Below are 27223 nucleotides of genomic sequence, written 5' to 3'. Positions count from 1 at the left end.
ATGTCGCCCTCTCTGAAGTGCAGCATGGCAGGCAAGCTCCCGGGTGGCAGACAGCCACGCCTCTTCCACCTGTCAATCAGGGCCAGTTGCCAATTATACACAAATAGACAGGAAGCTTGGTTCACCTGTGGTAATCACCACCTTCCCCGTCTCCAGGTAGAGCAGGCTATTTAAGTTCAGTCCTGTCTGTGCTCCGTTGTAGAGTTTGTATGTGTTTCGTTGGACTCTCAACCCAGCTTTGTTTTGCCCCCTGCTTTGGATTTTCCCTTATGTTCTTTTTGCCACATGCCTGGACTGCTTTGTTTGACCTCGACTTTCGGATAATCCCTTGTGCCTTCAGTGTGTCCCCCTGGTTTTGACCTCGGCTCATGCCCTGACTGTCACGATCGTCATCCCTCCTCTTAAGGGCACTCCCACCCTTTCGTATTTTACTTTATTACGTGCACCTGCCCCCTGTTGAGTCCGTCATTATTTAAGCCTGGTGCTCCCGCTATTCCTGGCTCAGCATTGGGAGATGGACGCTCGGAAGCCTGCCTACCAGCGGGTCCAGGAGAGACCTGACAGCACAGGCTTCATCACAGCGTCCTGACTTTGCCTCGTTACCCTGGTTTTATTCCCTGTTCCTGTTCTGAATCCTGTTCCGGATTTTAACCTTGTTTGTTTCATCTGGGATGGATCCCCCAGTTCCGGGACTCTGGACTCTCTCCAGATTTCCCCCTTGGACTGTCTGGGTTTGTTTGCCTGTGGCACGCTCCCCGAGCACCGGATCACCGCCGTCACGCCCCCCTGTCTGTCAACCCATCCTGATCCTCTAAGTCTCTTCCTTGTTGTCCTTCTCCACTTACTTCCAGATTATACCGTCTGCATAGGGTCCTGAACCATGCTTCACGGGAGCCTGGACTGGCGACCCATTACACTGACGCCGGAAAATCGCTTTGTCTGTTTGTCTGTTCGCTACACTCATCTGCTGCTCACCTGTTTACCTTTGCCTGCTCTTGGGTTCATCTTACAACCCGAAGACCTCTTCTTAACTCTACTTGAGTGACGGTACATTACATTATACTCATTATACACCAAATTATACATGTATAATTTAGTCCTAAATACCTTTTTTCCTAACAGAATAGCAGAATATGTTTAAACTGTTGCCATTCATTCTCTGTTGATTCAGTACCCATCATAACGCTTCTGTTAAGATCTGATTCTTTCACAACGAACTTTCTTGAAATTGCAAACTTTTGGACTCATATCCATAATGATTATAATAAAGCAGTTCATTGTAGAATTTGTGTCTGAACCTCTTATAATCTTGTTAATCAGAATATTATCATTTTAAAGACTCAACCTATTCAATGGGTGGTCAAATAGGTGTGCTCAGAAAGGCACTCCCATCAGAGAACATTCTGTATGCAAATAAATCCTTGCACTGTTATACTATTTTGTGATTAACCAAAAGTTAGCATTAGGCCTTAGGTCTTAGGTTAGCATTAGGTCTTCACACGTTTGATTTACTACACCAGAACAAAAGCAAATAATGGAAGTGTTCAAAGCTAGACTGTTACTAAAACAAGAACTCCCAGGGCAGAAAAAACTGCAAAAAACAACAACTACAGCAACAACACCCAGCAACGCAACAGCAAAAAATAAGCAAATGAGAGCTTTTTACTTGAAATAAGCTTCTAGGCTAAACTAAGCCTGCTTTAAAAATAGTGTTTATTGGAGGTTTTAAATCACTCTCTGAGCTGGCTTACCCACAGAATAACTCAACCTTTTCATCTCAGTATTAAACTTCAACATGATTATATATACACAAAGGGGCCCAAAGCAGATAACGTTAGATACAAAAACAAGTAAGGGTTTTTGTTTAAGAAACTATGCTCCTTATGTCTATCTCCTTCATAAGACTGGAAAGCATGAAGTCAATTCCTCAACAGAGCCAAAAGCATAGAATATAAATATACTGTAGGATTGTCCCCTTCTCTGAAACAATGGAGACCAAATACTGTCAATTAATTTACTGAGGCATTTTATGCATTCACTGCAACACAGAACCAAAAATGAGATACAGAATCTGGACAGTAAAGGCCTGGCATTTGCAGAAATGATCTGATTCATAGTTTCCATGGTCACACAACAGTTTCCTGCCATGATCAGCATCAGACCTCGTATATTTGACACTTATTTATTTACAGGCCCACAAATGTTTTATGAATACAGCCCATTGTGTTCATCTGCCTACTCTCATGTCTGTTTTGGCAGATATGATTATCTGGGATTCTGCCCTTTCTCATATCTGCACAGTCTAATCCCAGTGGAAAACTCTCAAAGGTGTGTTATCAATGGCTAAACACTCATTGTGAACACCGACCTTTTTTAAAGAGAATGAAGCTCCCTTATGTGTTCTTTTCGGGGGTTTTGGGGGGCTTAAACCAAGTAAATATCATATAAAATGACATCCTCACATGGATAGGGTGTGATGGATGTGAATGTAGATGTGCATGAATCTTTGGGCTGTTGCACTTGTTTTCATAAAAATGGAAATGTGTGGACTTCACATAACTGTCCTTCAGATAATACAAAAAAACAAAACTCAAGCTGTGGTCTTAAAAACATTTTCTAAGGCAAGATTTTCTAAGGCAATCTGACACACTAAATATTTTTTTTAAACAATGTGCTGAAATTCAAAAAAGAACACCATGTACTGTATATGTACTTACCTCTTTCCAGCACCTCATGATAAAAATAAAGCACAAGGTGATGTTTTATCACTAAGGAGAAGAAAACAACCGGAAAATGGTGCAATACACCATGAGGCCACTTATTTTTTGCCACTATGAATTAAGAATAAACTCTAGAGAATGTTTTGCTGAAAAAAAAAAAAGGTTTTGTTAATGGTGTTCCTGAGTCGGGGACAAGTATGAAATAAATGCCACAATGAATGAATGTGATAGACTGTCATTAGGTACAAGGATGTCATGAGGCATGAACATTGTGTCCATCCCAGCCCTTTAAAAACCCATTATTGACACGCTACCATTCCTCCATGAGATGTCACGACTGACAAGAGCAGGTAGGATCTAGACACTTGGGATAATGAACTCTGAAATGTCACAGCATTTGCTTGCACATTATTTTAAAGCCTATCGAGCAATCTTTTTCACCTGTTAGGCTATCTAAGGACAATTGTTATTGTTGGTGATCAATCTTGTCCTGGAACATCATGTATTAACAAAGCAAGCCAGAGCTTGTCGTCTTCAATATCGTCATCATCGATTTTAATTGGCCAGAGCTGCAGAAATTTCTACTGTAGTGTCTGGATTTGAAACAGACCAATAAGTGATAGAAAAAGTAGTGCTAGTCAGCTATGAGCTGTAGTTCTTGATGGCCAAATTCGTGCTCAGCACTGAGGGAGATAGCAATATACAGTATATGAGGACAACCCTGGGCACAGACGATGGAAAGATCTCCTTTTTTTCTGAGGTTAAAGCTGAGCTTTGCCTATGACTGAGTCTGTGTGTGTGTAACAAGAGTGGTTTCATGACAGAACTGTGATGCTGTGGGGTGAAAATCAGTTCCAATCCAAATGTTGTGTTGTACAAGGTAGTCACACTGGCCAACACCATGTGGACAATGTTGTGACCCGTCCTCATTCCATTGTTAGTGCAACCTGGTGGTCACAGATAGCTGGTATTTCAAGGCATTCCTTCCTAGTCCTATAAAAACCCATTATTGACACGCTACCATTCCTCCATGAGATGTCACAACTGACAAGAGCAGGTAGGATCTAGACACTTGGGATAATGAACTCTGAAATGTCACAGCATTTGCTTGCATACAGTGTACATGCATATTATACATATAGTGTTCAAGTGCTTCAGTAGACTTCACAGCCACCTGTTACAAGCCCAGGTGAACACCTTAAACAAAAAAACATGGCAAGCTCTTTTGAGATGTACTGTATGTGACTTGAGATGTATGTTGTGTGTTAAAATCACATCCATTGCTAGGCATCAGTTACCTGTACATGCCCTCATGACCTCATTACATTCATGTCAACCTCAGTTAATTGCATTCATCATATAAACTAAACAATGTTACTGCCATACACATCTCTATTGAAACATAAAATTATTTTTTCAAACACATGACAACATTGTTATAGCCTCACAGAATATGTACTGTATATGTAACCCAATAGCAGGTGATAGCCGTTACTGCCTTGTCTGGGTGCACAGGTAAACACAAATTGTGGTTGTCTCAAAGATGATGAACTACATATGCAAACTATACCTCCCATAAACCCACTGGGTGAGTTCTTGTAGCATTTCTGTGTTATGAGTCACTAAGCTGCCAGACAGTTGTGATGCCCTGCAGGTCGCACCCAGGAATGATGGTCTCACTGGTGGTGGTCTGGTGTAATACCCAAGAATGCACTGAGAACAAAGCCACATGGGCTCACTGAGTTACAAGGTTTATTTCTGAAAAATGAGAAAAATACTATGGAGGGTTTCCAGATTATTCCTAATGGTGGCCCAGGACACAAGCAGCACTGGTCCACATCCGGGAGAGAGAGGTCCATAGCTACAGCACTTCTTTTCAGTATTACACCATCCCAAGGCAGAACCGGACTCAGGGGTGTCCATCTCCACTACCCACCCCAGGGATCAAATCCCAGCCACCTGGCACCCTCTCTGGATCCACACGGGGTGGCAACTGATATTGTATAGGCAGACCACAGTGTTCATCAATCACATGTCTCCCCATAGTTCAACTGTGCGGATTGGCTCACCAGAAGGCACACCCATGTGACCCCTCCTCTCCCAGACAAACAGGAGTCGATGCTCTGGCTATGGCTGGGTGTACTAACACTTCCTCTTATTTTACCAGTCCTGGTCTTAGATGGGGTAAGATCACCCTCTCATTTGCTTCTCATCTGTAGAAAATATTTGATTCTGTTATTGATGTAGTCCCTAGAAAAGTCTCAAAACCCAATTTCGAAGACATTCAGTTTGCAATTATACTGAGCTACTGTATATTCTAAATCCTTAAACTATTTTTTTTCTTATTCAAGAACAATGATTGCTTTGCATTCTTTTTTTGTAGCGTAAACAAGTTTCTTTTTTATTTCCATAAAGTAATTTACGATTGACTCATGCTAAGTGTATTATGTTTCGAGGACATTTGTCCCAATAACTGAATACTGATTAAACAGAGAAAATAAATCCCCAAACTTCATACAAACAGGAACAGACTGATGAGACAGGTAGAAAGGCAGATATAAATATTTACATCCTCGCCTTCACAGACATTTAGACAGAAAGCTAATAACTTTTACAGCACAGCATGATGTATTTTAAAATCCAAAAGACCTCCATGAAGGGGAAAATCTTCACAAGCTGTCAGCAGAGCCAGGTCTCATTAACATCAGAGTTCTTTGAAGCTATTTATCTCCATTTTGACAGTTCTATAGCGCTATAGAAAAGACTCAATTAATATTTATTTTTTCCAAACTTACCCACATATGATAAACTCCTATTAACTCCTATAAATATATCAAATGCAAATACTTCTGAAACTTACAAATACTGAGCATTAAAAGAAATATATAATGTTTTAGTCAAATAAAATATGTAGATTTTAGATAGTGATTAAAGGTTTCTGCTGTCATTTTAATTAATCGATCATTAATAAATAATCATGTCATACTCAAGTAATCATGGCATGCTTGCACACATACAGTAAGAGCATAACACCATGCTCTTATTCACTAGTAACACTAACTCACCGCATTAGTGAAAGAGCTGACTGGACATGACATGATTTAAGATGAATGTCAAGCTCAGTGAAAAGAAAAAACAATCGCAGGAACCAGAAGAAGTAGCCCCTTCTTATCAAGAGAGCATCATCTTCTTTCCACCGGTACCCTGGGGGCTGACTAAGTCCAGGAGCACCTGAACACAGCCCATCAATAATACGCAATGATCTGGGAGACAAGACACCTCCCCCTGACTGACACATAACTGTACTCCACCTTCGTGATCACGTTGGTGCTGCCAGTTCCACTGCCCCAGAGATGCCACGTCTTATCACCCCAGATCACACAGGGGTCCGGTTCTCACCAAAGTTAATCAACACCACAAAATGTGGGGATCCAAGCAACACTCCAAAAGTATTTAACCAGCACCAGCTGAGCCAAGTGCTCACTCTTAATGAAGGAAAGTTTTGATTGACTTCACCAAGTGTGGAGCAGTTGAGCATTCAACATACTGACCAATAGGGAGGTCAAAGCGTGGTACTCTTGGCAGGTGAGACCAGTTGCACAGAGCTTCTCGTGACTGATGGCAACCTACCAATACCACTCTGATCATGACCGGGGACCCTCAACCTGCTGCCCTTCCTGCGTGCTCATCCTGATGGGACCCCACACCCCATTAAAACAACACACTTCCTCAAGCTGCTCATGTCCCAGTCCTGATTTCCTGACTGTCTTGAACTGAGAATCTGACCGTTGTGTGGTTGTGTGGGCGAGGCTCTACTCGCCAAACCTGAGCCAAATTCCGCCAAACTGTGTGGGAATGAGCCGAGATTATGTGGTGACATCTAGGGGCCACAGAGACCAGCGAACAGGCCAGTGCTTGTTCAGGCTCCGCAGGAGAGGAATGGGATAGAACCCTGCATGTCAGCATCTGCATCCCAGTGCAAAGCATTGGCGGAGTGGAGCTTGTCCTGCTTTCAATAGCAGCCACACATGTCACTAGCCTGAGGCTTTCAGAGTAGATCTCCCGTTGATCAACCCTATTGATGACAAATGTTAATCATCGTAGTCAATTCATCTACGCTATGTCATGTCTCTCCAACACAATGTCAATGCAACTGCAATAAAAAGATTTTCTGGTTTTCTTCATAATAAATTTATTGCACTTACAGTCGCATACTCCTTTTGATACTCAGTATAAAATGCTTTCAATAGTGCATTCAGCATCAAGAGAGGTTTTGTGCTCTGTAAGATGACTAAGAGCAGTGGTATCTTTAATATGAGTAGTAGTTTATGTCTCACAATTGATGGGGCTAAAATAGACTTTTGGATATCAGGTGAGGTAGGATAAGGAGTGGATGATTCACAGGTTTAAATCAATTGTTGGACAGGTCTTTTAGGATATTTCTCTGAATAGAAAATTCTATTGGCTAGAAGAAAGATGTACTGGAAATTTTCAAAAAAGCAATGGGGTAAAAGCCAGGAATAAGTGACCCACACCTTCACTTTCCACTGTGTTTTTTAAGGTTTGTACAGAATTAGCTCAAAAAATGTACAGCTAGGTCAAAACAGTGTAAAATGAATTCATTTGTCAAATAAAACAAGTATGACACATAAAATGCAAAAACAAATTCGAGAGCACATTCCGGAAAAGCCCCTAGATTTTAATATGAAACCAACACCTCTGTATTTTTTCCTTCTTTTATCGTAGCTCATCACGCTGGTGCTTTCTTTTACACAGTACAACACCCTGCACAGGCAGTGCTACCTGCCCTGGTTTGGAAAGCAGAAGAGTGTGGGAGTGGGATTTCTCCTCTGCCCAAGTCTCATTGCCTTTAAAGAGCTGAGGGGCTCCAAAACCAAGGTGGCAAGGTGATGACTGGTTGCAGGTCTCGTATGAAAAGGATCAAAGCGAAAAAAAGATCAAAGAGCGCAGAAAGCAGTTTATGTGCACAAAATGAACATTTAGGAGAAAGGACACTGCGCCACCTCGTATATTACTCCTCCAAAGTTGAAGCAAAATTAGTCTCAGTAGCCACAGACTTAATATACATGTAATGTTGGCAAAAAAATGTGATTAGGTTTACTGAGAGCATCTGTAAATGAAAGTGTGCCGCCTGAACTGTTCACTAACTCTACCTGCTTATTCATGCAGATGACCAAGAAAAAATGTTGACTTTTCTTTTTCAGTACATCCACTTTCTAATTTTACACAAAGTGTCATGTCATGAAGAACAGCAAACGTATTTCAATTACCCTAACCGTAGCTCATACTATAGAAAACTGAGAAGGGTACGTCATATTGTCCATATGTTTACAATGATGGAGGCAAAATAAATTCAGTGCAGTCTGTTCAAAAAGCCAGTGACACTAACAGGCTTCTTGACTTGTTATTCCATGGTTTTAACCTGAAGTGGATGTCTGTCTCATTATAAATAATTCTGTTTGTTTCATACATTCTGCTTCATTCTGTTTGTTTCATACAGAATTAAGCACATAAAAATGTTTAGATTGATTTTTGACCTACAGTACACTGAGAAATGCTGGCTTCTGTATCTCAGGTTGAATCAATTAAGTAGCTCCTGTAGCTATTTTTGATCTTGTGCATCATTCCGGATGTTTTCCAGCCCTGTTCTCCTGGGACAAATGTTTGCTAGAAGGTTTCCAGTGATAAAGTGAGATATATTTCCTTATTAGCACGTTACAGTACAGTACATGATGTATTCTGTATAATATTTTGAGAGGGTGGATTCCTGAATATTTTTATTGCATATTTTAAATGTCTTTCCAGCAGCGGGTTTAAAAACATCAAAAAATTATTTACTGTATACGTGAAGCCTTTAAACAAATGCTATTGGGATCCCCTGAGTGCAATTTCTGGTTACATTGCAGATTCCTAAATTCTATTTACACTAAGCATTCACTGACCCCCTGAACACAAAGACTGAGACAATTCCCAGGGTTTGCATTAACATGCATGAATTTCAGACAACACATTCAGCAGAATAAAAGCTAAAAGAAGAAGCAGTGCACTCTCTAAGGTTGTACAGGAATATTCAAGATCCACTCTCATACACCTCTTATGAGGCGTGGTGTACTTTTCTTAAGAAAGGTTTGACTAGTCACTTAAATTCATACACAAATTTAACGAAGACAATTTGGAAATATCTGGGTAAATACAATATTGTAACTTAAAGGCCTGATGTACTCCAGCAATCTCAAGCAAGCAAGCGAACCACACAGACAAAGAGCACAGTTAATTATTTAGGATGCCTGCTGCAATCCATTACTCTACATTTATTATAGAAGAGAAGATCCATGCTAGGTTTAAAATAACCTTTCTATATAATAATCTGATAATATTTATTAAAACAATTGGAAAGTATGAATCACCAATATTGAATTGGGTTTCCAGTTAAATTATAATGGGTTTTTTTTGTCCTTTGTATTTTTGAATAAAATTAAAAGCAGGAAAGAACGAAATCATCAAATCTAAATCTGACATCACTGACATTTCCAAATGTATCATACCACAAAAAAAAACCAAATGTCAATGTGGTGTAGAGCCGAGATGCATTTTCAAACTGAAGAGCAAAAAAACTTAGGAGCTGAAATATATTTTTCAGCATTCCTTTTCAATTCACAGCTTGTGTAATAATAAACTGGGAATACAAAATATTACTGCGTAATAATAAACTGTAAACATAATATTAGTGTGTAAAAATAGTCAATTATGGAAATAACTCAATTGCTCAAAAGACTTTTCATACTGTATGTGGAAAATATGTTATTTTCTTAAAACCTGCAAACATTTAAACTAATCATGCACAGAGTGATGTCTTTAAGCTCTTCTATAGACACATCAATCTGAGGGAAACCTCACCTCTGTGATGTTCAGGTTACATCTGTGGGTCCCAGCAAACCATCCATCATTGGAACACTGGTCAACATCCACATTCTGAAGGTTGACATCAACTCGAACCACTCCCCTGAAACAAATATTAGGAGAAAACATTACAGTTCTTGAAAATATCTGAATTCTACCTATTAAATACTGTACATGTGAAAAATGTATAAAAATACAAGATGCAAAACCCCTTCCTTTCAACTCACGATGTAGTTTTTTTTTTCAGTTGTGTTTCAGTTATGTTGCCACAAACAATAAATTATTAGCACAAAAAAACACTTCTGCTCTTGAAAACAGAAGCAGGCTCATTTCTGTCCTCCTCAGATCAATGTGCTGTAGCTAATGGCGTATGAAATTCTGTAATTAGCAGACACATTAAGAAGAATGAATTTGCATTAGAGTACCATACTTCTAGTAGTTTCTAAATTGGTTTTCACTTCACTGTGCACATTTTATAGCGGCAAAAGAACAAAACAAAAAACCTGTAAACTTCTTAAATTCCGTAATTAACTTGTGTAGATATCTGCGTTTTTCCTATTCAGTTCAAAACATTCCTGGCCTTTTTCATAAAAATAACAAAATGAGGATGAATGCTTAACATCTGTCTAAACTACCAGATTCTCTTTGTTTATGCTGGCAATTCTCCCCAAAGCTTTACGGCAGGCAGTTACTCTAAATGTGTCCACTTTGTGTGGCATACATGAAGGAACTATTGTATAATACTATTAAACATTGATTTTGATTGTTTCTTTTTAAAACAGCAAAGAAGAAAGCATAGGAAGCTCCAGCTAGTTGATAGAAATGTACTGTAGGTGCTTATAATTTCAGCTACTCGTTCAATTATTAATGCTTTTGCCCCTGGTGCTGCTGATCTTTAAAAAGCCATTAATGCTCTGTGAGACACCAATAAAATGTTACAAGTTCCAGCTCAGCACTTGCTCATAATGAAAATCCCTTTCACACATTTAACAATGAGGCTGTCTGAAAGGCCCTCTCATTATAATTAGTAGCAATAAAGGATAAGGTTACAAGAGTCGCCTATCAGATCAAAAATCATGCAAACAATTCCAAGGGCTATAATTTCATTAATATGAGGTTTTGTACTGTTAAATCTATAAAAGTAGTTGCACTTTACATCCACTGATTTATTTCTGGAGATCCGTACCCAAAATCTGCAACCCAGTTCCAATGTGTGGTAAATGTGGCCACAGCAGTTTCGAACCAGAATTTTGACTAGTTCTGTTAATAATTGTTGTAACCCATAGAAAATTATAAATAGCTGAAATAGGAAGTTTTTTTTTTAGAAATAACAATGAAAATACCACATCCCCAAAAAACTATGTGAACGTTATGCAGAGCTGCTTCCAGAAATTGATCGTTGGTGACATATGCGTCTCTTCTTTTACAATGGCTGTACAGCCCGCAAAGCAGATCTCTGCTTCAGCCTCAGCAGAGACCCAGTTTGCAATGAACAGGCAGCTACGTATCAACTTCTTCAACAAGCTTTCAAGCAAGCAATAGGGGTCATCTCAGGGGATCTCACTGGTTCATCCTTGCTTTTGATTGCTTCCGACTCTAGATGAGCAGTGGTCATCCTTGCTCAATGTGGGTGAAAACTTCATCATGGGCACCACCCGTATTAGCGGAGAGCCTCAGTACTGGTTGGACAACCTCATCTCAATGTTGTAACAGATACTACTCTGAACTTATTTAGTTTCGCAGAGTGAGAGCTCTAAAAACCGGGACTAACCAACACCTGTATAGCTTCTTTCCCCAGGCTATAACTCTCATAAACAAGGACACTTCTTAAATTCCTTCTCTGTGACTAGTTGTACATCTTTATTTATCGGCACATGCCACTGATATTTTTTTTGTAAATATATGCAGTACTCATTGTACAATTTATTATTATACTGTATATACTTTAAAATTGTACATATCACTGAGTTTGGTTTTATCTGTAGGTTTTTTATTTTATTTTATTTTATTGGAATTTATGTTGACACCTGCACAAAGAGAAATTCCTTGTAGATTTTGTACTTGGCAAATAAAAGTTTCTAACCCCAACTCTAATGCTTCAGTAAGAAACCTTCAGTGTACTCTAGACATCAGGTCTACCCCTTGTATAAACATTGTCTCGAAACAAAAAGCAGTTTTGTATTAGAAACATCTGATAACATCTGAAAATTTGGAGAGAGGACCACTGTTTAGTGATTATTAAATAATGTATTATCCTCACCACCTGTATGTGAAACAATTGTTTAATTTCAACCACTATTCTGAAAGCATAGTGTTCGATCCTTCTCTAACTTTTCTAAACCCACAATTTATTATAATTTGTCATCATCAGGTGTTTAAAGTAAAGTGATGCGTCAACCATTCTTTCCTCATATTTTCAATATGAGATGAAAAGAACAGCAACTAATTCAGTAGTTTGGTCAAATTCTGATAACAATGAAACAAGCAGGCAAATATAAAGGCATAGCATACATAAAACTATGGCATTTCCTGGCTGAGGAAATCACAGGGCTAGCCAAAGATCAGTAAAATACAAGGAATGAACCAGGGAGACAGCTATAAGGATGCAATTGGGGTGGAAGAAAAGATGTGCAGCGCCAGCGAGTAGAAGCAGACCAAAGTACATACAGTAGATGAGCAGGAGTGCAAGATCAGAATCTGACCTCCACCCAAACTCCTATTCAATAACACTCAATAGGAAAAAAGCAACAGTAATAATAGTTACTTGAATGAAGTTAGTAAAGGGTCAGCTGATCAGTTTGCCTGAAAAATATGAGAATTAGCAGCTAGCATTAAATCCATTTATAGAATATGGCAGCTGCAACACTCAGGCCAGGCAAAATGAGCCTCAACAGATGAGATGGAAAATCTGTTAAAATATGAAAACTCAGGAGACCTTGAGCTCAGTAGCACAATCAAGCATCCTCTGTAGAAAGAAACTTTAAGCACTCTCACTTGTATTATATATCCTAAAAACTCCGTTATGATTTCAGCATTTTAAAATTCAGAATCACAGCTTCTTATGTCACACCCTAACAGGCAGAATTAAACAATTAAACAGGACAATGTGTATATTAGTCAGAGATGAGAATAAAATAAATCAATGCTGTAAAAATGACTCAAAGCACTGCATTTGAAAGGCTTAGTGGCATCATATTGAATTAGCTGGCAAAACATCTTTCTTCTTGCATTAATATTGCATCTGTTTATTGTGAAGCAAATGCCCAAAATATATTAAAAAGTCATCACAGCTGGATAATATAACTGGATGATTAATAAAGAAAATAAAACTCTTCATTGTAGATTTTAAATGGTTCACAGAGGAAATATAATAGTCTGACGTTTTAATCATTTTACAGTCTATCATACGGCTAATGTCTTTTCTCACCATCACCTTACTTATTTTATGAATTAATTAAGAGAAACAATGTGTTTTTTTTCCTTTTATGCCTGTGATGTTGCGAGAGATGGCTCTGTGAGAAAGCCAACGTCTTGGCTCAAAACTCGGGCCCAGTGGTGTACTAAATACCTGGTAATTGGGAAAACCAGCAGAATGAAGCACACCTGATCTGAGCAAGTAATTAGCATTCAGAGGGAGTAAGATTCCATGTGAGGGAAAGGAGCTATCTGGACAGGCTCTGTATGGAATTATCCATGCCTCTGGGCTAATTAAGAGGCTTACAAGACCAATTAGGAGGAAATTGAACAGATTCAGTTTGCATCTAGGTTCCAGTGGGGAAGACAAGGAAATGACAACTCTTGCTTATAACAGATTGGGCTGGTTTAGAGGTCTGTGGGACTCAATGAGCTAGGAAGGCCTGAGAAGATATAACCTAGGCTGTACCGAGGGACTCCAAAGGTTCTGGGCAGACGGGCTAAGTGGTAGTTACAGTGGTTCAAGCAGGGAGCTGCGTCAGCATGCATCGGCTGCAAAGGAACAAGTAAAGGTTTATTCCATGCAGAAAAGACACCCGAAGAAGTCTCCACAGCTGAAACGTTGTGTTTGTTTTCTTCTCTTTTCAGCAGGGAATAAACCCTTACTTGTTCCTAAGTGGCAGTTCGTTTACCAGGCCCAACGAAGATCAAGAGCGATGATAAGGAAATGGGGTTGGAATCAAGGGTGAATCAGGGGCAAATGGAGGTGTTGTAGCATAAAGACAGCAGGGTAGCAGGGAGTCACTGGACACAATGTGGCAGCATACTGCACGTTCTCCCCTCTCCCGGGAGAGAGGAGTTTTGAAGGCACAGGTTGAGTCCCAGGTGCTCCCTGTGCCTTGAATTCAGCAGACAAATGGGCAGCCTTGGAGTGAAGTGAGAATGAGAGTGGAAAAGGCAAAGCTGAAGAGTTGAAGTGAATTCACTTGAAGGCAGGGAAATGGGTGACACAGTGTACATGGGGTTGAATACTCCAGTGCCTGGTGATTAACAACAGTAACATAACAGTAAATGTGATGTAGCGTGTGTGTGAGTAGAGCAGAGTGAAGACCAGCAGAAGGAAGAGGGATATGAAGTCTTCTCCAAGAGGAGGCGGACTTATAAGATATAGGATCCCAGAGAGGCACAAAAGAACCGGAAGGAGCAGTAAAAAAGTAAAAAAAGGTGGCAGCACTGGCACCAGACACAATGTCTGAGCTTGATTTATTAACAGATTTTTAAAAAAATGTTTAAAAGTAACAATTGCACCCTTATAACATCTGCATTTTCCATTACTTGAAATTGAGGGGTCGTGCCTCTAAAAACTGTTATGATTTCATATACTGTATATCAAGCATGGACATGCACAGTTTTTAGACTTGAGAAGAATTTAAGCTAACCTTTTAAACCTGCTGCACAATATACCTCGCCATATACAGTATATGCTGATGATTACATCAGAAGGAAATTCACTAAACATAATAAGCCATTATTACTCAAGGATTTGTTTTTTAAACCATTTTCATTTCTCGTCAAAAGCCAAGACTGATTTATTACCCTTTTCTTATTAGATATTTTGTCATACGAAGCATTATTATTAATATGAAAGGTCACACAACTTTTCAAGAAAAAGAAATGCTTGAAAGAAAATGACATAATTGCAAAACTGTTTACCATTTGTGTGATGCTGCTGTGTAAACATCAGCTGAACTCCCCGACAGACACACAGACTGCCAAGTGAACACACTCTGCCAAGAATTAAGCCCTCCAGAATAAACTCCCAATATGTGCTCTGATAGCAAGGCATTCATTTGGAAACCATTCCCCAAACCCCGAGAAACATTTGTTTGCTCAGTGGAGCTTTCCTTCTGTTACACCATGAAAAGCTGAAAACCGCAAACTCCTCTTTCCTGAGCATTCACTCCAGCCCCATCGCAAGCCTCTCAAGAACTCATCATTTTCTCTTCTTGAGCCAAAGCACACATATGGCCCAAAAAGGAACACTTAACATAATACTAATGCTGGGTCTCATCTCCTGGAAGCCACCTTTGTAAACATTCAGCGATTCCTATAAAAAATTCCGGGCAAATTGAATAAGGAACACAGCCTACAGGCCCATCGCAGCTGCCTTTCACCAGGTAGGAAAAAAAGACGTTAGGTAAAAGGAAAATAGAGGAACCTAATTGTCAGGTACTGTCCTTAAAAGTGGGTTTATATGCCTTATCATTATTAGTTGTCAGATTCTAAATGGATAACTGTTACCTTTGAAGTGGTATCCAGCCAAATGCCTATTTGATTTCTCACAGCCCCTTGATATAATAACATGTGTATATGTGTCAAATGTATATTGATGTAAAGAGGGAGGTTCAATAATGATTTAAAGAATTAATTACCAAATCTCATTATTAACTATTTTTCCCATGCAAACTAAATCATTTTTGCCAACAACTGTTCATTTCCACGCAAATATAAACGTGCAAGTATTTATAATTGTGCCGTCCAATAACTGTGCCAGGTCGGACTGTCTACTTGCAGAATTTAAATACCTTCGCCTCCCAAATGGCTTTGTTACAGATACTCCCTTGGCAGCGAAACTAGCAGGCCAGAAAACAGAAAACGGAAGTGGAAAAAAATGTTCTTTTTTCTTAAAATAAAAACTGTATTACACAGTCCCAAATTCCTTCCGTATTAAGCTGAGTGAACAACAAAGCAATGGTTTGCTGTCTGTCTCATCCTGTTCTACAGTGTTTCACAAACCCTGTACCTTTTTCCAGTCTCCTAATGTCAGTCCCTGCTGACTGGTAACAGAATATATCCTCAGGTAATGTTTACATTGGCCAGACAGGCACTTCCTGGAAACGCTGTATTGATCTGAAAGCCAAGAAGTATCTGTAGACGTAAGAGATGAATTGTAGGAGAACCCTACATATTTTTCTCCAGTTCCTTATTCTTTCTTGGCTAATATTCCAAACGCTGCCTTATAACACGTAAGAAGTACATCTTGAATGTGAAGTGTGGTAAAAAAAAACCTCTACTGTGCAAGTTTTGGAAAAAGAAATGCAAAAATAAAGAAGGGTATTTACTACAATTGTCATAATTCTTGATATAAAGAAGATAAATAGAAGGCCAATACATAAATAGCACTTAAGTGAAAACATTCTTAGTTAATAACAATTTTAGTGTTTTGTTAAGCTGTTTACTGATGCAATAATGATCCCAGATGTTTTGAGAACACACCTTGTCAAAAATACTCAGATAAGGCAATTAGGAAATCACAATATTAATGCTAACCATAAATCACCTGTTATTCAAATGCATTTTGTACACTGGAAAGTCATATCCTAATATTTTTAAATACATCTCCACCTTATTTTGAATGGTAGAAATAATATTACAAAAAGTCACAACAGCTTAAAATACATCCAATAATACATCAATCACAGTAAATAACACATTTTGAATACATCCGTCTCTTCTCACTTTTGTGACGGACTGCTTAGAAGTTAACATCGGAAGCATATCTTACAGAACAAAAACAACGTCTGAACCAGATGGATAAATTCATTTGGGCACGAAAGGTGAATTAGAACAATTTAAGTTGTTCTTCTGACTATTTTGTAGGTACTGTTTCAATGGAAACAACATCAAAATACTTGTTGCAGGTTTGGAAGTTACCTGTATCTGCATTTCCCTTTATTGTCCGGACTAGTAAGAAGAACAGAGCAAGATAAGAACAAATACCATGTGTCTAATCCCAATATCAGACATGCCGATGGTAAATGTCATGAAAATGAATTAGAAAGCAACTTCTTATGTGTTATCATATTCTTCTCAAAATATTTAAGGGCTCAAGAAAATGCTGGTCAGGATTAAATCAAAACCCTGAAGTACTATTAGTGCACGGATTCCAAGTGTGTGACTTGAGGGGTTTGGAATTAGCCATTAGCAGGAAGACTGATGTCTTGATTTGATCTGGGATCATTATAAAACAAATAATTTAAATGGTTGAATTGGGAAAACAAACTATTCAGGGCACATCGAGCTTTTTTCCAGAACAAGTGGATGTTCGGTAGCAGGGTTAGATCCTAATGAAAGCAATAGAAGGACGAATGTCTTAGAGGTTATCTGGCATACCTCACCTAGCTGAGAGAACAGCAGGCTGACCCTAATTCGAGAGGAATTACAGCAGCCGAAGCGTGGGAGCAGGTAGAATTGTTGTTGTTTGAGATGTGAAGACTTGGTCTAGCCCGCTTGGCTGAGGGCCAAGCTCCCGGCCCCTGGACGGGGAGGATAGGGCCCCCATGTGACCGAGAAGGGTGGAGCAAGGGAGAGGAAAGGGTGAAGTGTGGTATACATGGAGACTGAGCGCTGAACGCCAGAATTAGTGCGAGTTGCAGCAGCTGAGTTTAATTACTTCGGCTGCCTTCATCCCTCCCGAGCCTTCGTTAAAAACTCTATGGACTCCATGGATGAAGCTGACTGAACCCCCCCTTGCTTTCCCCCACTACAAGGAATGAGCTGGGGAGCTGCTGCAGGAGTGTAGATAGGATGGCAGGAATATCGTGAAAGAAATGCAAAAACGGATGCCAAGAAGGTGAAATAGTTATATACAGAGGAGCGAAAATAAGCAAGACCAGAGTCTAACCTCCTCCTGAAATATTGCTATAACCTCCGTTTTTAGGTGGCTACATTTTTAGCCAGACACTTTGAAACATTCAATACAATATTTTATGTTGATAAAATATTTTAATTATCCAAATAATCCCATCCAGTTCAATTACAGTATCTAAAGAACCAACATTTTTCTAAACAGCACATGGTGTATATTACTTAGGCAATGGATTACCAAAACTTGAATTCAGAGGTGTGTGCTTGTTGTGAAAAAAATCGTAAGAAACTTATGTTCAGGCTCAAAATAATTTTATTGAACTGAAGCAACTGACATTTTTTTAGGAATATTAATAGCTTTAGATTTACAATATGTTCAAACAGCATCTGCTCCATCTGTGCCATTTCTGCTAGTCTGAGGTATTTCTTAATTTGTTAATATGGAAACAATAATTGTTAATGAGCTATTGTATCACACACAAGCCTTCTACAAAACAAAGTTTTACATTTTGGGCTATCAAGGGCTTGCATCTGAGATTCAGGGAGTTTCACTGAGAGTGGGAATAAACCTCAGACCTAGTAAATTTATTAGCATACGTTACTTTACCACATAAGTTACATTATACGGTACCTCTGTGTTATTTTGATTCCTAAAGAATTTTCATAGACTGAGGATATATGGTACAGTATAGGATTCTGATTTGTAACAGAATCACTTTTTGATCTGTATTTGGAAAGTACAGTACGTTTATCACCTAATCACATCACTTTCAATAACCATTTCTCCAATTCAAGGTCATAATGACCCGGAGCCTATCCCACAAAGCACTGGGCACAAGGCAGGATACACCCTGCACAGGGCACCAGTCCATCACAGACCATACCCAGACACACACACTCACACCAGGACCAATTTAACAGGAGCCACTTAACCGATCAGTACGTCTTTGGACTGTGGCAGGAATCTTCCACAAGAACAGATGGAACATACAGACTCCACACAGACAGCACCCCAGGAACTGAACCCAGGGCCCCAGCGCTGTGAGGCAGCAATACTAACCACTGCGCCTCTGTGTCATCCGTAAATACATAAATCTATTCATTTCGAAATGAAACGAGGGCTACAGTACATCTTCTAACGGGAAACTTCTTGGCGATGAATAGGAAATTGCTGATGTACTAATAGAGTATGTCGCTCAAGCGTTCACTAAAGAGAAAAGCCAACAACATGCCACAGGTGTGTTGTTGTGTTAGGCCATGAGCCATTATCATAGGCGTTTAAAGACATCACAGAGAGATCTCTGTAATTATCTCTCACAGATTACGTTTTATTTTGTCATACTAATATACTGTAGGTGGCTCACATGTCTACTTTAATGCTTAAGCTTCCATATTCTTCTAAAATATTTTGGTAAGACTGCTTTTATTACCTTATTATTACAAAACTAAGAAATTACCACACATAAAAAATGTATACAACTGAAGAAGTAACAAACATGCATGAAGCTTTATTTGAAACAAATCTTGCATATTCAAAAATGTTTTCAAAACTACGAAGCTCTGAGACTAGTGCACAATACTTGCAAATATTTTCTGTTGATTTATGGTGTTGTTAGTAAAGAAAGATGACCTGGTTACACAGCTAAACAAATGGAATTCATTGCTTTGTTTACCTTATCTGAACAACTACTACCATAGCGTTCCTGTCGATATAACCCTGCCACACATTCCTTCTGAAATGTTTTGTCGTGTCAGGCAAGGTATTTTTGGAAGCAGAGCAAAGATCTGTTATATTTATTCTCCATGAGCTCGGAGTCAACAGCAGCTATAATAGCAATTACCCAATCGCGCCCTGAATGTAGCAGGTCCCGTGTGAGTGGAGACGGCCACACAGCCACACACTAACGGCAAGCACAGGCGATAATCGTGTACCAGGCTGTTCCCACGCTAGCGAGTGGGAAACTGCGACTGGGACGACTCGACAGTTAAGGCAGCGCATTATATATGAAGAGTAAAACAAAAACAACGGAAGTCACAGCTTGCCGACGCATTGCAATACTTCGATTCAAACTTCCACTCAATTCTGCAATTTGAAATCAGTCCTTGTAAAGGAAAAGATCTTTCAGCAACGAGACCACAACGGGATGGCTTTCTTTCAAGTAGTTTAGTAGTTCAGTGCATAGGGCAAGTATTTTATTGCCCTATGTACTGTACATACTGTATTCACTGGAATTCTTCATCTAACGATCTCTCGGGACATACTGTACACAGTACAGACAACACTTCACAATGTAGACAACGGGAACAATAAATATATTGTGGGGAAATAAATAATTATGTAGTAGTGAGACCGAGGGAAAAAAGAGGGTAAGAGTATGTAAAAAGTGCAGAGAGCAGAAGTGTATTGAGTCTGAGGCCCCGCGGTTAGCTGTTGAAGGCCAGTCTAGCAAAATGAAGAGCTGTCGCGATAAATCGGTTTATCCATGAGGGCAAGTGGATTTCTAAAACCATACAACAAGAACAGCAGCAGCAGGCAGGGGTTGTTTTTGTTGCTTTGTTTGCAGGCGGCGCGCTGTTCTATTTGTGGCACTAACTAGTATGTTTTTTTTCCACTTCAATGTGGAAAATACTCTTATTCAGCTGGGGACCCTTGTGAACTTACCATGTTTATTTCCTCCGAGAAATTACAGATGCACGGCTTTAAAGTCGTCCCTTTCTGACGTTTAAACCGGGAGAGTTATTTATAAATTATGAGCATGCAGCAGAAATACTGAAAAGCCAGATTTCTGAGGCATTTTAAAAAAAAATCTATAATGACTTGATATTTAGTATATCGATGTCCTTGCATCCTAAAAGTATTGCACAAAAATCATTTAAAGAGACATTCGGTACATTTGCGCATTATTACACATGAATATAATGAATTATTTGAATGTTCTGTATAAAAAGAATTCCCTGGTATGACACAACATATTGAATGTTCTGTATTGGTATACCTAGCGTTTACTCATTTATACTTTGAGACATCATACTTTGGTAGTATGCCTCAGTTGTTAAAGGAGAGCTTTTTATCATTCAGTTGTGGGATTTATGTAACAGCTCTCATAGTATGAAATGAGATTATTATGGTATTGTCACTCCCAGGGGCTACCAGTTGTATAGCTGTATTGCAGTCTTGCATGGTGGGAGGCTGTCCTCCTGGCCTCGTGGGATTGCCCACTGCCTGTGTGGGCAATGTGTGGCAACTGCTCGGTGTGGATTTGAAAAGCAGGTTTCATCACACACACTTCAGGCCAAATGCATCATCCTCTTATAGTCAGTACAAACAGCCCACGAAACGCAAGTCGTTGTGGAGAAAAAATGAAGTAGGCTGGAGTGAAAAAAAAATGTAAAGTTTATTTAGCTGGTTTGAACCCTGGACTGACCATTGCGATCTATATATTTCACCTAAAAATGCTGCAAAAAGGCAATTGTTTTATTTAGCAGACCTGTAAGAACTGACAGCTAATCCCACATGCTGTGCATGGATATCTGTGTGTTTAGCTCCTATCAACCTAATCTCTGAAACTGTGCTCAGACGTATCCATGAGTTTAGATTTCCATCTGTTTTATATTCTAATTATAGGCACTCCTTTTGAAAGGCCTAAATGTATCGTATAGTCAGCATCAAAAGAAGCTGAACATTTCCAATTGCAAAATGATAAATTAATATTTCTTATTCTAAATGTTTTGCTCCTGGTTGCAATCTGTCCCCTTCCTCTCTCAGAGTCTGGTCAAGCGTTTACCTGTTCATTAAACTCGGAGAGCGAGATGTCACATGTCACCCTGGCTTACTGCACAAATGCTCAATGAGACTCAAGTCTGGCAAGTACTGTAGGGCTTCCCTGACAAACATGTCACCTTCCTTTCTCTCACGGAAGCCGGTCTTGCACAGGCAGCCTGAAGACCCATGCTGTCCTGCTGGAGTGTTGTCACTGCAAGATGAGCTTTCGGGAAAGGCAACAGGGGGAGGACTTGCCTGGACTTGAAGTGCTGTGTGGTCAGTTTGCAATCGGCCACTACAAGTGGAATAATAACAATAATAATTCCTTACATTTATAAGGTGCTTTTCTGGACACTCCACTCAAAGCACTTTACGCTTCATGGAGGAGAGCAGAGTGATGAAACCAGTTCAGAGATGGGGATTATTAGGAGGCCATGATGGGTAAAGGTCAGGGGGAAATTTGGCCAGGGGCCACCCCTACTCTTTTCGAGAAACAACCTGGGATTTTTAATGACCACAGAGAGTCAGGACCTCGGTTTTACTTCTTATCCGAAGGACGGCGCCTTCTTACAGTACAGTGTCCCCGTCATTATACTGGGGCATTAGGACACACACAGACCGCAGGGTGAGCGCCCCCTGCCGGCCCCACTAACACCTCTTCCAGCAGCAGCCTCAGCTTTCCCAGGAGTCTCCCCTCCAGGTACTGACCACCAGGCTCATTCCTGCTGAGCTCCAGTGGGCTGCCAGCTGGGAGCTGCAGGGTGATATGGCTGCTGGAATATTGTAGTGACCATCCTTTCCTGGCCAGACCATCACACTTTGTGGTCCCCTTCAATCAGTATGTTGTACATAACAAGTGACACCACACTTGCTCACACTACCTCGTTCTGTTGTGTCAATGAACAGAATGACTGGCCCCTGTGTAGTTATCTCCTCGGCCATGGTGACTGTTTTGTTGCCTCCAATTGAAATGCTGATGTGCAGGTTGGTGTTTCTGATGCTGTGACATTGGCAGCACAAAACCAGTCACGGAGATGGAACACGATAATGAGTTGATCATGCTGATCTTTCATGACCAGCGGTCTCCCAGATCAGGGCCTGTCATTGACAGTGTGTTTGCCTCTAACATCTTGCCTGGTTAGAAATTGCTGGCTGTGAATTCACCAGATGGTGAGCAACAGTGCGCTGACTTATCCTGCCTCAAACAGACCGATGGCATGAAGGCGTTTATTGACAAGCAGGGCATATTGCTTCTTTCCTGTGCTTTTCTTTCTCGACTTTCAACCAACTTGATATTCAACATGTTTAAGCACCTCATACCCTTATCAGCTCTCTCCAAACTGAAGTAATTTAGTGTTTATGCAACACTCATTTGAGTGTTGTCACAACTGGTGTTGAATAATCCAAATAATAAACTTAATAAAATCACACCAAAAGCAAGAAGTTAAAAATGCAAAGTCTGTATATTCTATTTCTTTAATGTGCATATATTGAGCAATGCACAGTATATATTATCTGTAAGATTATTTTGCAAGTGCATGTAAAGAGATTTTACAATGATTTTGGATGTATTTTACACAATCACCAATTGCATACCGGTCAACCAAATTTGGCACCCAGCTATATTTTCACTAGTGGATTCCTTAATTAAAAACAACACTCATTGCCGAATCTGTAGCAGGGCTCACATGAAGCTGAGGTTGTTACAGAGGGTGACGTTATCTCAGGGGTACCTAGAGAGCACTGAATCATCCCACAGCTGTTCACGCGTAGCGGTATTCTCTGCAGGGCAGTGATCTGCGGCTCAGCTGAGGGCACCTGGTTTTCCTTACGCGTGCGCCGCAAAACAGAGAAAGAAAGGTGGGAAAGGCAATCATGCTTTTTAACATACTTTCACCAGAGTTTTTAACGAACGTCCGGAAGGAAGGACAGGACGCCAGGCCTCCCTCATCTGTGCTACTTTATGTCACTTACTCAAGAGGCGCTGAAGGCCATTCTAAGCCTCTCTCCCTTGCTCGCAATCATCTTTCTCCATCCTGCCTCAACACCATCTGCAGCTGCCCCTTGGTTAACTTCTCTCTCGCTGTGGGGGTCCTGACTCCCTCCTCCCGTGGCCAGGTTGTTGACCCCCCAGCCAAGTGGATGAAGCCAATGTTTCTTGGGCCTAAATGCATTTTCCTAACGGCTGACACATTCCCATCTGATCTGACTAATGGTGATTATGGAAACAGGGGTTATCGAGGAGGTCAACTCTAATCTCGCACTTCCACTCTTCTGCATGGACACGCTTGCTGGCGGCACGCTGAGCCACACACCCCTTCTTCTAGCACCCGAAACAGCAGCGCTGCGGCGTTTTCTCTCTCCGGCTCGTCCCTTGAGCGGGATGGGCTACGTCACTTCCTCGGCCTAGGCTGGGGCAAGCGAACGCCAAAGTCTTAGGTTCTCTGTCCCTTTGTACTCGCCGGCTCTTTCCGCCTGTGTAAGAATTCAACCAGACTACTGAAATAGTTATAAAACAACTTCGCCGAAGCGATAAATCAGAATCCCGAGCTGCCGGTTTTCTTAAGCACGCTTCATCAAATGCGGAAGATCTCAAGGTTGACACGGTCTGTATCCGAGTTTGTTTTACACTGTGTAAAATAGCGCAGGTGTCTGGAAGCATTGATTTTCTGTGCTCAGTCCGCGTCTTCCTCACCCTGATATACACACATTCACAGCTGGCGCCTCTGGGCACTTGGCTCAGAACGGCTGCCTTGAGTCCCAGCTGTTCGGCTGAACATCTACAGTACAGCCCAGATCTATTCCCCTTTTGCACTTACTTTATCTCCCATTAGAGTTGGGCGCATTTAGTCTTTTTTAACCTGATAAAAGAAAGTGTAGACATAAAGCTATTTTTTCTGACCCCTTTTACTCCATCTGTGTGCCAAAATAGGAATCTGTAGATATGCCTGTGCAATAATTTTTAGTGATGACAACCTGCATCATGTGACAGCTCCGTTGTGTCATATATAATTGTAATGATAATAATTGCTATAATAATAATTGCTTACACTTAAATAGTGCTTTTCTGGACACTCCACTCAAAGCGCTTTACAGGTAATGGGGATCCCCTCCACCACCACCAATGTGCAGCCCCACCTGGATGATGCGACAGCAGCCATAGTGCGCCAGAACGCTCCCCACACACCAGCTCTCAGTGGGGAGGAGAGCAGAGTAATGAAGCCGGTTCATAGATGATGATCAATCTTTTGGGTAGTGTGAGGGGAAAGCTTACTGGAGGAGTAAATGTGAGTTAATTTAGCTCTTGCCTCTCCTGGCAGCTCCAGTAACAGTTGCCCTGGTAAATACATGAGCACGGTAAAAGGTGAAAACAGGAAAAAGTAGGAGTGAATGAAATTAAATGGCAAAGTAAAAGATGGAACAACAACTGGAGCACTTCTAAAACACGCGAGCCAGCTTCAGACACAGCTTCCAAAGCGTTTTCTTCTTTCGTTTTCCATTTGCCATTTCATCTTAAAAAAATCTATTTCAGGATTGGTGCACTTTCTAATGCATTGTACTGGACTTTAATCCCGATGGAAAGTGTTTCCAACCAGTTCCAGAAATGTAAGGAAACACAGAAAAATGCATTAACTTGACAGAACAGGCCAAACCTAACATAGCTCAAGCCTTTGGCAAGATTGTGCTCTCTCGATGTGATAGGTGCAATTCTGCGTGCTAGAGTCACTGATCATCAAACCCATTCTCTCGTTATTGTCCATAAGCATGAACAAAATACTTGAACTGACTTATACGTTTGCATGCTCTGGAACTCAATAGACCCTGGACCTGCTGTTGCACTTTCTAAACTATTCCAACCTCTCAATCAGTATTATTTTTTTCTGACTTGGAAAATATGACATAAATGGTTAATGAAGCTCATGGACTCTGTGCTAGGGAAAGAGAGTCGAATTCCAATTTTCAATCCCATAGTGAAAGTTAGGTAAAATATTCTAAATGTGTATGTACTGTATATGAATACTTTCTTCCATTATTTGTTTTAATTCAGTACACCGTGAACTCTACATAAGCAGAGAATGTTTCAAGATCAAATGGACTGTATTGGCTTGTGGCGTACTGCACTGGTTTATACTGTACAATGAAAAAGCAAAATTTAAAAAATAAATAACTTTTATGCCATGAAATCTGGTTGTTGTAAAAGCTCAGTCTTCAAATCTATCAAGAACCAGGGAAATGCTTTGGAATGAGGTATAAGATCCTACCTCCAGGTACTTGCGTGACCAGATTTATATGTTACCTGTAATATTTTTTTGATCAGTCTGGGCAATGACTTTCTATTCATACCAGAGGTTCTATGCCAACTATTTAAAGACATGGCTGCTCTGTAAAGGGCAACAATGAAGTTATCTATCACTTCATAGATCGGGTATAAAACTAAAATTGAAGTCCTAATATTACCACACAAGTTCGAAAAAATACACGTTTGTATAAAATGTGTCTTATTATTTAATACTTGGAATCTATTCTCTCCATGTTGTATTTTTAATATCAATGTTTAAATATAGACAGTTTCACAGATGGCAGAATGTTGTGATTAAAACTGGAATAATGAAATTCACAGCATTGATAAAAACGTAGGGGGATGCAATAAAAAATATTAAGAAACTACAGGGAGAAAGCGATACTAACTTGAAATTACAGGATGCAAAAACAAAAAGATTTAAAGTAAAATGGATGAATGAGACAGAGACGCTTGAAAATTCAAATGTTACTCAGATTCAGGAAACTCCTCTGAGAGTAAAGAAAACAAACGCATCAATCTGTGTGCGTGTTTTCAGAGGGAGGGAGTTCTAGAACAGCAAAATACTTCCAGTAACAGTAGCTTCTGGTATCACTCATTTAGTGGTTGCGTCTTACACACCAGAGTGTATCGTATCGTATCCATACGCGATAAAAATACTATATCACGAAAATTCATTTTCATTTAATCATTTTTTTACATTGAAATCTGTAGTCCAAAGTAGATCAGGGTGTCTCCAGTGTAAAGGTACGTAACAAGCAGTCCTGTAGCACCTGGCCAAGACTGAAATCAGGCCGGATCCACTCACCCATTCGTTGGCTGGCGATGGGTTTGAAATGACACCTGCGAGAGGCAGCACTTGACACCCAGTACATACCTGCAGCTGTCAAAAAGGGAGGTGGGTAATGACCTGGGGCCGAGCGGATGGCCGGTCTGGCACAAGGGCAAGGGAGGAGGGAGGCAGCGTCTGACCTGCTCCGGCGAGCAGCGGGTGACACGTCATCCAGAAACATCATTTAAGGGACAAGTGCTAAAGGCTAAACGGGGGAGGCATGAGAGCTTTCCCCATCCTATCTCTGGTCAAGTCGTTGCAGAATACCTCTAAAATCCTAACACTGCGAAAGGCAGCACGGATTTAAAGCAATATACTACAGTATATACTGTAGGTGAAATACGTTACCACATGCTGTACCTCGCCGTTTCCCAACCCTGGTCCTGAAGGAACGCTGTCTCTTCTGAGTTTTGCTCCAGTCGAGTTCTTAATCAGAAGCCTAATTGATTTCAGTTTCCTATTTGGGGAATATGTGTTCGGCTCTGCAGGTGCGTTGTCTGAGAAAAGGTAACCACTTGCACCTTTCAGAAGGAAAGGAAGAAGACAACGGGGTACAACACTCAAGGTCGAAGCTCTCCGACCTAGATTGTGCAGTCGAGGTCTAGTCATGGGGATCTGATGGTCAG

The 27223-nt window shown here is 40.3% G+C and overlaps 1 protein-coding gene across 1 annotated transcript in view; it reads right to left on the bottom strand.

Moving 5' to 3' along the window:
• The window catches only part of gpr158a (G protein-coupled receptor 158a), a 119360-nt gene that overhangs the window by 85857 nt on the left and 6280 nt on the right, over nt 1–27223 (bottom strand). The window contains exon 2 of the mRNA XM_088918693.1: nt 9639–9744. Coding sequence (XP_088774819.1) covers nt 9639–9744 — 106 coding nt within the window. The remainder of the gene's footprint in view (nt 1–9638; nt 9745–27223) is intronic.

The sequence above is a fragment of the Atractosteus spatula genome, chromosome 6 (assembly GCF_055471065.1).
Source record: "Atractosteus spatula isolate fAtrSpa1 chromosome 6, fAtrSpa1.hap1, whole genome shotgun sequence".
NCBI lineage: Eukaryota > Metazoa > Chordata > Actinopteri > Semionotiformes > Lepisosteidae > Atractosteus > Atractosteus spatula.
The sequence above is the reverse complement of the archived record's forward strand: the minus strand, read 5'-3'. Positions and strand labels throughout refer to the sequence as shown.